The sequence below is a fragment of the Lethenteron reissneri genome, chromosome 9 (assembly GCF_015708825.2).
Source record: "Lethenteron reissneri isolate LAM-NWPU_2019-01 chromosome 9, ASM1570882v1, whole genome shotgun sequence".
Classification (NCBI taxonomy): Eukaryota; Metazoa; Chordata; class Hyperoartia; order Petromyzontiformes; family Petromyzontidae; genus Lethenteron; species Lethenteron reissneri.
Genome location: NC_083787.1, coordinates 1113717 through 1127083, shown reverse-complemented (window position 1 = coordinate 1127083; position 13367 = coordinate 1113717). Strand labels below are relative to the sequence as shown.

The 13367-nt window shown below is 48.2% G+C and overlaps 1 protein-coding gene across 3 annotated transcripts; it reads right to left on the bottom strand.

Moving 5' to 3' along the window:
- Window positions 1-440: 440 nt before the first annotated feature.
- Window positions 441-12937, bottom strand: LOC133340401 (ninjurin-1-like). Of its 3 annotated transcripts, none has more exons than XM_061548583.1 (5): window positions 12727-12937; window positions 7686-7882; window positions 6907-7059; window positions 5081-5181; window positions 441-2698 (listed from the first exon to the last, which is right to left on the bottom strand). In XM_061548583.1, the coding sequence occupies exons 2-5, from the start codon at window positions 7818-7820 to the stop codon at window positions 2587-2589; spliced, it is 501 nt and encodes a 166-aa protein (XP_061404567.1). In that variant the 5' UTR covers window positions 7821-7882; window positions 12727-12937; the 3' UTR covers window positions 441-2586. The 3 variants fall into 3 exon arrangements, with proteins under 3 accessions (XP_061404567.1, XP_061404566.1, XP_061404565.1); XM_061548582.1 differs by lacking the exon at window positions 12727-12937 and adding an exon at window positions 8588-8758; XM_061548581.1 differs by lacking the exon at window positions 12727-12937 and having other exon boundaries at window positions 7686-8758.
- Window positions 12938-13367: the final 430 nt, after the last annotated feature.

Below are 13367 nucleotides of genomic sequence, written 5' to 3'. Positions count from 1 at the left end.
TGATGGAGGAGATGGAAGCAACGCAATCAATTCGCGTGCAAGTGCCGGGTGGACTATTGTTACATTTCTGGGTTCGTGAGAGACGGTGGTGGCTTGGGGAGGCCTTCGTCCAGCAGTGGATTTACCACGGCTGGTGATGACAGAGCATGATATCGACCATGACAACCCTTGTCAATCCACTGCTGGATGAAGCCCTCCCCCCCACGTGGTGTCGGCCATGGGCGGGGTCGTTCACCGTACTTCAACACGACTGACTAATGTCGGTTCGTGGAGGGATTCGCGGCGTATGACTGTACCACGAAAATACAAATCTGAGAGTTGTGCGGAGGATGCTTTGGTTGTAGGTGGAGTTCGGTGTTACAATCTCACGTGGTATTTATTTTATCCGGAGCAAGCGAGGACGCAATTGTAGGAAGCATTTTTATTTTTTGGAGCACCGTTTTGTGAGCATGACAACAGAACCGGTGAATGGATAGCAACACATCCTTAATGATGGCAAAACAGTTGCAGAACCTTCGTTAGAGGCAACCATGGCTGCTTGTGTCAGATCAGTCTTCTCCCTCGCGCACCCATCAAGCCAAATCAGGGCGACGTTAGCGGCGCAGCGGCGTTTTGATTAAAATTCAATTAACGTCGCATGGACTTTCAATGATTAAACGTGCGCAACTTGGCAGCCACAGGGTAACAGCACATGCTGCTCCAAGGCCCACAGCGTACAAAAGTTGCGCCACGCGCAGAAGGAATTTCCAACGAGCACACACATACACACACACGTATATATATACACATCTCCCTATACTAAGCGTCCAGGAAAGAACCGCTGAGTCTCAAGACTCCTTTTCAGCGGCGTTCCTGCCTTGTCAGCCATGCGATAATGGTATATACTGTACTAAAAAGATACACAGCACACTGAAGCCGACTCAATGCCCACACACACACGTATATAAATGATAACAATGTATAGCCCTTTGTTAATTCGCTGCGGGATGAACGCCTTCCCTGTGCAGTCTCGTTCATGTGGGTTGTTTGACCATACCGCACCACGCTGGTGAGCGCTGGTTGTTGGTGAACCGGTTCATATGCCACTTACACTGCACGCATCTGTGGCTGGGAGTTTCACTCGGGTAGCCACGATCAAAGCGCCATCGCTGCACCCTTGCCATGTGGAACGCTCAATCATTGCTTGGGACAGCCTCGCCGGGCCTCAAGACTCCTCTGCAGAGGCGCCTGCTGCAGCTGAGATGTTTGGCCAATTCGCCTTATCAGTGTTTAGTTTGTTGTCCTTCCCCTACACCTCCGATTAGCACGGTTGGCTACGAACGGTGCGATAGAAGTTCAACGTGCATGCGATCTGGAGAAATCCAACTCACATATACGAGGAGATAATACTCCAAGCTTTGCACAGATAGGCTCATTCTGCAGATCGACCTCCAGCACATTGACTATTAATGACGTGCCAAACGCATCCACCGCTGTCCACTACCCTCTGCTTCCAAGTTCCGACAACCCCTGGCAAGCACTGGTGGTCCCCCACACAAGCAGGCTTACCAAACAGGCTCAAACCTGCTTAGCTTCCAAGACCTGCAGAGATCAGGCATGCTCTCTTCTAAGTGTGCCTACCAAAAAGCAGCCGCCAATTGACGCCACATCCAGAAGTGGCTCTCATGACCCGATAGATACATTTACAAGCGATTAGAATGACATTACGCAATTATCGAGATGGCGGTTGCAGTGCTAAACAGCAGCGTGACTGTAACGAAATAAATTGTTTAGGAAACTTTATTTTTGCAGGCAATAAAATGTCACCATACTAACCTATTTAAGCCAATTAAACCTTTTTATTGCTCAATGATGTCCCAACTCTATATTTTACTCGGCACAAATGACGGATTCAAAAGAACAGACATTGGAACGATTCACGCAAGTAAATTTTGCCAAACTGTTATAATTTCTATATTAAATATATTGATGCCATTAAGACGCAGTGTACAATGCGTGCCTCTAAATTGTAAATGGTGAAACAGCTGTGAGCAGCATTGCTATTTCAGTGATTTTTGTTCGTCTCGGTGCATCGAGCAGAGCTGACCAGAATTTGACACGCACGTTAATGCATTCCTTTTAAGTGCGCCGGGTCAATCTGAATGACATGGCCTTTGTCCATGAGACAAGACGGTTATTTATTTTCATGCCACCCTTGTTAAATGCAGCACACGTTCAGCGAAGATGAGAACTTCACCCACACCCCGAGAAACACCGCAGCAGATTTGAACCGGATGCAGCGTTTTCGTCGCTCTACTCCTCGAGTATCTTTCCCAATATCACTCAAATCGAATTCCTTTCTGCTTCCCGTTCCATCTGACAGCGACGTTTCCACTTTGGCACACGCGGCGAACTCCGCGCGCTGCATTTGGATCTCGAACACAATCGTTTATTTCTCTCCGGCAAGCTTATCGCAAGTCGCGATCCTTCACCCGTGGAAATCCTTATGAATTCGCGAGCTTTGACCACTTCAAACGAAGCGCAATTTGTTTGGCCTAAATTTGACACGCAATATGGATTCTCCCGGAGACTCTCGTCGGAGCGGATTTAGTGGGGATTGCCTTGGGGCTGCGGCGTGAACCAGAAGGCAGTGATGAAGACGTTGACAGCGGTGATCACCAGGATGAGACCCGTTGCCAAGTTGTTCACCAGATGCATCCTGCGTGGCACAGCGGGGCACAGGGAAGCGAAGAGCGCTTGATGTGATAGTGCGAGATATTTTTTTACTAACTGGAAAATTGTGTGGGAAACAACGCATGAGGCAACAGCATGGCAGACTCTATCCCACCTGTGAAACGTTGTGATAGCCTTTGTGCTGTAGGCACGGCGTTTATAGCAAACGTACGGCGTTCATTTATTTACGTTGGTATCAGCATTGCTCACGGCAAAATATACTCCGAGAGGATAATGGCACGCATTCAGGAATCCCCCTTGGGAACGACAGGGATTCGAAGAATCACGTGAACATTCTCTGGTGGGTGAATAGACGATTCATTTTATTTTTTATGTTAAAAAAACATGAATAGGAATCAACAACACAAGGCAATCTCATCCATTACAGACTGCAGATCATCTGTAACCTTGACATGTACGGGCAAAATATTTCCACCGCTGTAGCTAATTATTATAATTAATAATAAAATAATAACAATGATCAGGGGGGAGGGTGTGTGGTGGTGGGGGAGGATAAAAAAACCGAGGACAGTTTTCGAAAACTAATTTAAAAGCATCAATTCTAATTAGCACCTATGGTGCAGCCTGTGCCTGCCGTGGCTCGAGGTGCCAGGGTGGCTGCAGGGAATGCACGCGGCGAGAAGCACTCGCGCTCGGCCTTTACTCTCGTGGCTCGGCCTTATTTGGGGCAATGTAAGGAAAGCGTGGTTAAACAAAACAAGAGAGCGCCGTTGCCTGCAAGATGAGGCATCGGCTGATGTATGGGGAAGCACCTCCCCCCCCCTGACTTCACCAAAATAGACACGAGACCATCACAGAATAAAGCGGTGAGCTCTGGGTTTTGACCTAAGTGGGAGGCTGATAGAGGACAGCAAGGAAGCCTTGAAAAAAGGGGTAAGATTGGCTCACGTAGACGACAAGATCATCCATCGTGAAACCTATGGCGCACTACAGCCCGGGCACGACAAATGGACTATAATATTTGCACTGTTCGAATTTCAGGGGCTCAGCCACCGGGGTTACGTCAACGACGCGTGAAAGCGGCAGCGTCAGATTGAGGCACAAATGGGCAGGTGGAGGTCGTGACCTGGGAAAAGGTGACGCGGACTGACACCGTGAAGATATGCGAGCAAGCTAGCGGTAAATGATTGTTTTTCTTGTTTTATCTGCTGCGATGGGATGGCAGTCCCGAGGTTTTTTTCTCCCTCCCCCCCCATAGTTTTCACCAATTAAGAAGCGTCTCTAATCTCACGCGCGTGGTCGTGCGGTATGACTCGACGACGGGTTTTCGTGTTGTGAAGCGTGCTCTTTGGTATTGCGTCCGACGTTTCGCTCGATGCACCTGCCGGGAACTTCGCTTCTGAAAAAGAAGCCCCCAGTTCGACTGCGAAAGAGGCATTGGCTCGTCTTGTGCCTTTTTTTGGTCGTGGGGGTTGGTCGACCATACTTCACCGTGGTGGTCAGTGTAGATTGGTGAACAGAAAAGGTTCCAGGACCGGTTCGGATATCACTCGCCACTGATGCCAGATGTGGCGAAGAATTAAATTCGAGTGTCCGAGTTTCGTTGGTTAGTGCACTAGCCACTGTACTCCCACTCTAACCCAACGTCGCAAAATCCCATCTTAAATAAATATCTTGATTCTATTTCCAACCATGCTTATCCCAATCAAAAACAAGTTTAAGAAGACCTGTTTAATCACCCACTAATTTAAAACCAAAATACAGGCGTAAAAAAGTGCATTTTAATATTCAATTGTATGGCAATTGAATATTCCTAAATTAATATGCATATGCGATGACTGCCGACAGAGAGTAGTGCAAGTGCCACATGAAGCCACCCACTGTGACAATGCCTGCCCGGCAAGAGCACACAGTTCAACAGAGCAGTCCGGAAATGCCACTAAACAATGAAAAAACAACAACAACATCCACACACCAATGATATAGACACTTTTCACCACTCCTCTTTGCAAATAATGGTTCAGAGTTTTAGGGCAAAGCAGGTAAAGTTTAAATCCCAAACGTCTCCGTGAAAACATCCCAGGTTGGTGCGTAGTGAAAATGTAGCGGCTATTGACCGCCCAGTAGAATTGACTGTTAGAAAATCGATGGCTTTATTCTCAATTCTCTTGCAAGGGCTCTATTATTCCATTCCAACCCTTGTTTGGTGCACGAGACAACATTGATCTGGATATTTCAACCTTATATTAATGGTTCTGCACTCGTGCGGGCATAGCAAAAGGAAAACAACATGTTTCAAATAAGCGCCGGGAAGTTTTCTTTCTTTGGTAAAAGCAAAGACGACGAAGATGACAAATCAGACAAACACCTGTCCAGCACTGTGACGCAATCTCTCACGCATGCTCACCTGTCGCCCAGCTTTCGCTCAGGGTCGTCGTTCTCAACATTCATGGAGCCTTTGTAGATCAGCAGGCCGGCCACGATAAGCTGCAATAAAACTGAAATGCACTGCAAGAAGTGAAAGATTAATGACTACACCCGAACAATCACGCATGGGTTTCTAGGTCAAGCTGATATAGGTTAAGCTGCGTCGCAAATAAAAACGTTTCAATGATAATTATTTGTAAATAACATTAAACGAATAGTTACAGTATTTGCTGATTACTATTGATGCGATGTCCTGTTGAGAAATGTGCCTTGTGGAAAGATTGTTGTATTATCATGTATGCGGTCAGTTCCACAATCGTGAAACTACGAAACAGAACCTAACAATCACAGCATTGAACGTAATACATGATTTACTTTTCGATTTAAAGCTTTCGTGACTGCAGGGATTCATCTTCTTGGTTCTTTCGGTAAAGTCACGTAGAATGGAAATAATAAAATAATAAAAATAAAACACAATCAAATAATTCTCACGACGTTTCGGCCACAACACAAGCAGCCGTCGAGAAGACAGACCTGCTCTCCACCTGAGGACGGCTGCTTGTGTTGTGGCCGAAACGTCGTGAGAATTATGTTATTATGTTTTATTTTTATTATTTTATTATTTCCATTCTACGTGACTTTACCGAAAGAACCAAGAAGACATTATTTACTGTTTTATAAAGACAGTAGCAGGTTGGTGCAATATGCACAAAAGAGGCCATGTCATTCCCTCGTTCAATATGCATTAATTGTTCTTGTTATTACGCTTCCGTGAGATGGCCCATTTAGCGTTTACTTAGGTTGGGGGTTTTTATCGAAGCTTCATAAATTAATTGACATGGAACCTCGTTTTCATTTTAGGCGACAGTAAAAACAGCAGTGGGCTCTACCCACACACCGGATACAATACACTTGTCCTCTCAATACCAAATGCCTCTCTGTATGTTGACATTTTGCCCAATCGATATGAAAACAAGATGTGCACACCAATACTATATGGCCAATTTCGTGTAGAGAAAGCATTTACATGTCAGAGTTGCAAAGAGGCATGGAGAGGTGCATGCTGGGAATTACACTGAGGGGCAGCAGAGGTTTCGTCTGCTTCCTAATTGGGCACCTTACGTACTTATGTAGTCAAAGATGACCATACTTAGGAAGGCCTGATAACAATGAAACTCTTTAATATTAATGAAAAACGGGAACCAACCGCGAAAGGCTGCAACTCATAACAGAGCTCTGCCCTCACTGTGCAAAACGACTGGAAGAAAATGGCACCGGCCCTATTACCATGACGACCAAACGTACGTTGACTACAGAGGCATCATCACATTGCCAGTTGTGAAACGTAAGAGGGGTTTTGGCAGGACACGTCATTCGAGGGAATGATGGCCAGTGGTCGAGACGAACGGTGGAGTGCCAGACAAAAGAGACAATACGCTCATGAGGACGTCTTCTATGGAGACGGAGCGATAAAATCAACCCCCGCGCAGGAATCTGGCGGATTGTTGAATCACGAAATCATGATATATGGTGACAGCTTTGGGTTGCCTTCGATCAGCAGTGGCTAGATCATGGTTGTTGATGATAATTGTCAGGGGGAGGGGCATGTCTGAAAATCAACCACTCTCCCAAAGTCTCCCAGCTCCCAGAAATCTCCCACCCACTCTCCCCAAATTTCCCAGCTCCCAGGAATCTCCCACCCACTCTCCCACAAGTCCCCCACCTCCACTCTCCCACAAGTCTCCCAACTCCCAGGATAGGGTGTGTATGTGTGTGTGCGTGCGGCGGATGTGAGCGGGAACTGACGAGCAGGACGAAAAGGAAGTAGTAGAAGTCTGTCGCTGCTCCTTGCTGCAGCAAGTGCTTGAGTTGCGAGACGTTGGCCGTGAAGAGAGCCATGTCCAGAAAGCCCTGCGCCAGCGTCTTGGTCCGAGCGTACTGGTTGATGTTCCGTATGACCTGGCCCAGTTGACACAAAACGCAGCAGCAGCAAGAGCCATTTACTGCTTGCGTGGGAACTATGCCGCAACAATTCACTCTCACCCAACCTCGAGCAATTCGACGAAATGTCACCATTTAATGATGATATTTGATTCAAGAATTGAGGGATTTTGTCTCGTTTTTTCATAACAATATCATTTGTTTTATTCATTCTTGGTTCCGTCTCATTTGTAAGAAATGTTTTTGCCCCATTCGCATTAATGTAACATAAGCGTATGATTTGTATAATTATAGATCATAGATGATTACACTAGCGTTCTATGCATGCATCACAAGCATACGAATCGCATTTAATTGATAAAGCTATGAATCATTACGTGATAATGTGCAGCATCAACATTTTTGTCCAGAGATTTTTCTGCATCAAATGAATTGCGTACAGAGTTAGCACAATCTGTTAAAGGCTATGGATATAAACGTCGTGCTTCGATTCAAGCTATGTACAGGTACTGTACGTTTAAAATATATATTGTTTGATACTTTTCCTCAAAATCTGGAAAGAAAACAACAAAGAATGCAAACGTGGACCGCATAGCAAGGCGGAACATGTTTTCTGTTGCAGTTTGTTTTGGTCAGCGGGATACATGTTGAGGTCGCAAGTCGTCACGTTGTTCCGGCTGAATCAGGGGCTCTTCATCCGTGGAGAAACCCTCTGTGCTGTCTCCTCCAGGCGGCTGGCACAGCATCGCCAGATATCTCTGGATCACCGCGGAGCTCATCAAAGAATGTGTCCACTCTTATGTCGGGGAAGTGAAAGTCACCTCCACCCCTCCCTCTTGCCCTGCCGTTCAAAGAAAATATACATTTATTAGCCCTCGATGAAGAAATCAAATTGCACTTTCACCTGCCGCAGGTGACCACCAGGCGATAGATAATGCACGAGATCAAGCGATTCAAGTGCTCTTGTATGTTTCATGGTGCACCTTACATTACATTTTTGATCATAAATTTTAATGTAAAAAATCTCATTTTCGTTTGGGCTTGACATCGTCCGTGCGCATCTTTTCTCGTTAAATCGTAATTCCCAGATTGTACCGCACCATTTAAACTGTAAAGTTTAACAACAGTCAATGGAACATTAAATACTCATACCAAAACAGGTCAAAGTCATTGATTTTTTCAAGTGAAAATCGTAGCCAGTCCTCGTCTTTTCTTCACTGACCCAAGTCAGTGGCAGAAATTCCACATTCCGATGATGCGGGTGAGTTTCTCCAGAGGACAAACCACTCTTAATGTCCGAACACCCAAAGTGGTAGCATTTTATCGGCCAATGAGGACTGATTGGCTGAGTCAACTCCCTGAGGATTTGAACTCACATCTGTCCAATTGCGAGCCACTTGCTCTACGTGCGAGTCACCTTGCCAGGTGTATACAGTATTCGTATGTGACACCAATGTAGAAATATATTCTTATTTTTGTTACAAAAACACACGAGAGGAAGACATTGAAGTGTAATGTCGAGGCAAATAAAAAACTAATACAATACCTCCCCCAGAAGTTGTGTGAGAGCAGACGTTCACGCTTGCTGGCAGGCTAACAAGTGAGAGAGATGTTTAAGTTTTCGCATAGAGAACACATTCCAATCTGGAAAGTGCAGTTCAGCAGAGTGGCGGACAAACAGCACAGCACTCCCATCACGAGGCGGAACGCCACCACAGCATCACCACCACCACCACCACCACAGCACCATCACCACCACCACAGCACCACCACCATCACCACCAACATCATCAACACCACCACCACCACAGCACCATCACCACCAACAGCACCATCACCACCATCACCACCAACAGCATCACCACCATCACCACCACCACAGCATCACCACCACCACCACAGCACCATCACCACCAACAGCATCACCACTACCACAGCACCACCACCAACAGCACCACCACCACAGCACGACCACCACCACAGCACTACCACCACAGCACCACCACCACAGCACTACCACCACCACAGCACCACCACCACCACACCACCACCAACAGCACCATCACCACCAACAGCACCACCACCACCACCACAGCACTACCACCACCACACCACCACCACCAACAGCACCATCACCACCAACAGCACCACCATCACCACAGCACTACCACCACCACACCACCACCACCAACAGCACCATCACCACCACAGCACTACCACCACCACAGCACCACCACAGCACCACCACCACCACACCACCACCACCAACAGCACCATCACCACCAACAGCACCACCACCACCACAGCACCACCACCACCAACAGCACCATCACCACCAACAGCACCATCACCACCAACAGCACCATCACCACCAACAGCACCACCACCATCACCACCAACAGCACCACCACCACCAACAGCACTACCAACAGCACCACCACTACCACCAACAGCACCACCACCACCACCACCACCAACAGCACCGCCACAGCACCACCACCACCAACAGCACCACCACAGCACCACCAGCACCACCACCAGCACCACCAGCACCACCACCACCAGCACCACCAGCACCACCACCACCAACAGCACCACCAAAAGCACCACCACAGCACCACCAACAGCACCACCACCACAGCACCACCACAGCACCACCACCACCAACAGCACCACCACCACAGCACCACCAACAGCACCACCACCAACAGCACCACCACCATCACAGCAGCACCACCACAGCACCACCACCACCAACAGCACCGCCACACCACCAACAGCACCGCCACACCACCACCACTAACAGCACCATCACCACCAACAGCACCATCACCACCACAGCACTACCACCACCACCATCACCACCACAGCAGCACCACCACCAACAGCACCACCAACAGCACCACCACCACACCACCACCAACAGCACCACCACCACCAACAGCACCATCACCACCACACCACCACCAACAGCACTACCAGCAACAGCGGCAGTCCACCGAGACAATTCACTGCAACATCCACGTGTCAGCAGCAACATTTTTTGCAACTCACGATTGGGCCACGCCGAACGATCACAAGCCGAGGTACAAAAGTGAACGGGTTTGACCAACCCGACGTTGACAGCAAAATAGACACGGCCCTGATGGGACAGCATGGGCGGTAAGTGCGATATCACTGACGCCACTGATGTCTCGCTATGAAACACCAGTTGTGACCCGTCTTGATCCTACTCTGCGTGATATGTACACAGATCCCTCTTGCATACGAGGCTGAGTTCTCAACTGGTTACTGGTTACACAAACATACTTCACTGGGTACATCAACACGGCTTCAATGTGTGTGGGGCAGAAGTCTGGCAACTTCACACGTGGCTGCTGGTATGCGACGAATCTACGGATCTTGAGATATGAGCGACGTGAGACAGTACCTCTGTACACATTCCTTTGTAACATCGAAGAGTAATGTCGAGGCAAATAAACAACTATTACAATACACTAATGACGAGGGGAGTGGTAGCAGAGTGGCTTGTGCACTGCACGATGAATTAGACCTCCAGAGGTCGATCCCAGGCAGTGACCAACATGAGTGGGGTCCCTCCTCTCTCGACAAACCTGCAGTGACCAGCGTGGTGAAATATGGTCAAACACCCCCCCCCCCATGGCAAACGGATGCCTTCTTCCCGCAGTGGATTGACAAATGTCAATGTATCGTAACAAAGGCAACATTTCCCCTTTTTAAAGAACCAAATAGGAGCATAAATATGTCTATTAGACTCTACATAATGTCAATAATAAGTGGATTAACCTAAAATTGATGACATTCTGTGTGGATTATTACATCGCAGAATCTTAAGAGGTGGCATGGGGAGGCCTTTATCCAGCAGGTGATCGATCATGGCTGATGATGAAGTGCAGTAATAATTAGGCGTTTTGTCGCTGTGCCATCCTCGACAAAAGGGGCATTATCCACTCGCGTCCCACCGAACAGAAGCATCCCGCCCACTCACCCCACTCCCTGACAAAGCCACTGATTGCCGGCAGCACAGTTGGGAAAGTGCCCTGCTGGTCCACACAGAGCACTACTGGACCACACAGTACACACAGTACACTGCTGGACCACACAGTACACGCAGTACACACAGTGCACTGCTGGACCACACAGTACACACAGTACACACAGAACACTGCTGGACCACACAGTACACACAGTACACACAGCACACTGCTGGACCACACAGTACACACAGTACACACAGTACACACAGAACACTGCTGGACCACACAGTACACACAGTACACACAGCACACTGCTGGACCACACAGTACACACAGTGCCCTGCTGGACTACACAGAACACTGCTGGACCACACAGTACACACAGTACACACAGAGCACTGCTGGACCACACAGTACACACAGTACACTGCTGGACCACACAGTACACACAGTACACACATAACACTGCTGGACCACACAGTACACACAGTACACACAGTACACTGCTGGACCACGCAGTACACACAGTACACTGCTGGACTACACAGTACACTGCTGGACCACACAGTACACACAGTACACACAGTACCCTGCTGGACCACACAGTACACACAGTACACACAGAGCACTGCTGGACCACACAGTACACACAGTACACTGCTGGACCACACAGTACACACAGTACACACAGAGCACTGCTGGACCACACAGTACACACAGTACACATAGTACCCTGCTGGACCACACAGTACACACAGTACACACAGAGCACTGCTGGACCACGCAGTACACACAGTACACACAGTACACACAGTACCCTGCTGAACCACACAGTACACACAGTACACACAGAACACTGCTGGACCACACAGTACACACAGTACCCTGCTGGACCACACAGTACACACAGAACACACATAACACTGCTGGACTACACAGAACACACAGAACACTGCTGGACTACACAGTACACACAGCACACACAGTACACACAGAACACTGCTGGACTACACAGAACACACAGAACACTGCTGGACTACACAGTACACACAGCACACACATAACACTGCTGGACTACACAGAACACACAGAACACTGCTGGACTACACAGTACACACAGCACACACAGTACACACAGAACACTGCTGGACTACACAGAACACACAGAACACTGCTGGACTACACAGTACACACAGCACACACAGTACACACAGAACACTGCTGGACCACGCAGTACACACAGCACACTGCTGGACTACACAGTACACACAGCACACTGCTGGACTACACAGTACACACAGTACACACAGCACACTGCTGGACTACACAGCACACTCCTGGACCACGCAGTTGGGTCATCATCGCAGCGGCTTTTGGCTAACCATCGATACAAGACGGTCACTGCATCACGCGCTTTCAGATGCGCTTCTGCGGCCGTCTGAGACGCTCTTCCTTCCTATATGAGGAAGCCACTGGAGCGATGCACTTTAAATCATCTCGATTGAAAAAAATTTCTTTAGAACTGATTTTTTGTGTCGAGCTTGTTGTCCTTCCCCCACACCTCCGATGAGCACGGTTGGTCACGTACGGCGCGAAAGAAGTTCAACATACATCGTCGTCATCTCCAGCAGCAGCAGTAGCGGCCTCTGCTGAACGAAAGCTGCGCCACATCGTCACTGCGACCCACCGTGCTGCGATGTCGCGATCCGTCTGGAGCCCGCACGTGCGAGAAGGGCTGCGTGCAGAACGAGAGGGTGAGCGAGAGGTGGGGGTTTACATAAAGCAAAGTTATAAAAAAAATTACGAAATGATGAACGAAGCAAAGTGCCGACTACACCGAGCATCTTCTTGTTTCCACTGATCGTAAAAAAAGAGGAGGAAGGGAGCGAGTGAGCGAGAGAGTGAGCGAGAGGTGGGGTTTAACATGAAGCAAAGTTTAAATTAAAAACAATTACGAAATGATGAACGAAGCAAAGTGCCGACTACACCGAGCATCTTCTTGTTTCCACTGATCGTAAAAAAAGAACGAACATCTCTGTTCGCGCTTCTCTCCCCGCTCGCCGCTCCGCGAGCCGTCTCGCCAACCCTCCCCGCCCAGACGCACCGATTCTGTCGCTCCAAAACGTTGCGCCGATACTGCTTTGACAGCGGTGCAAAGGCACAAACAGCAGCTACAAAAACTCCACGCGTTCGTCACGCAGTGAAACACAAATATACAAGATACGTAATAGGCAATGATTCGGGCAACGGCCTTTCTTCTTAGCATGTGTTCTGGTGCTTTTTATCGATGGACGTGCTGAGCAATTTAACCATTGTTAACAGTTACTA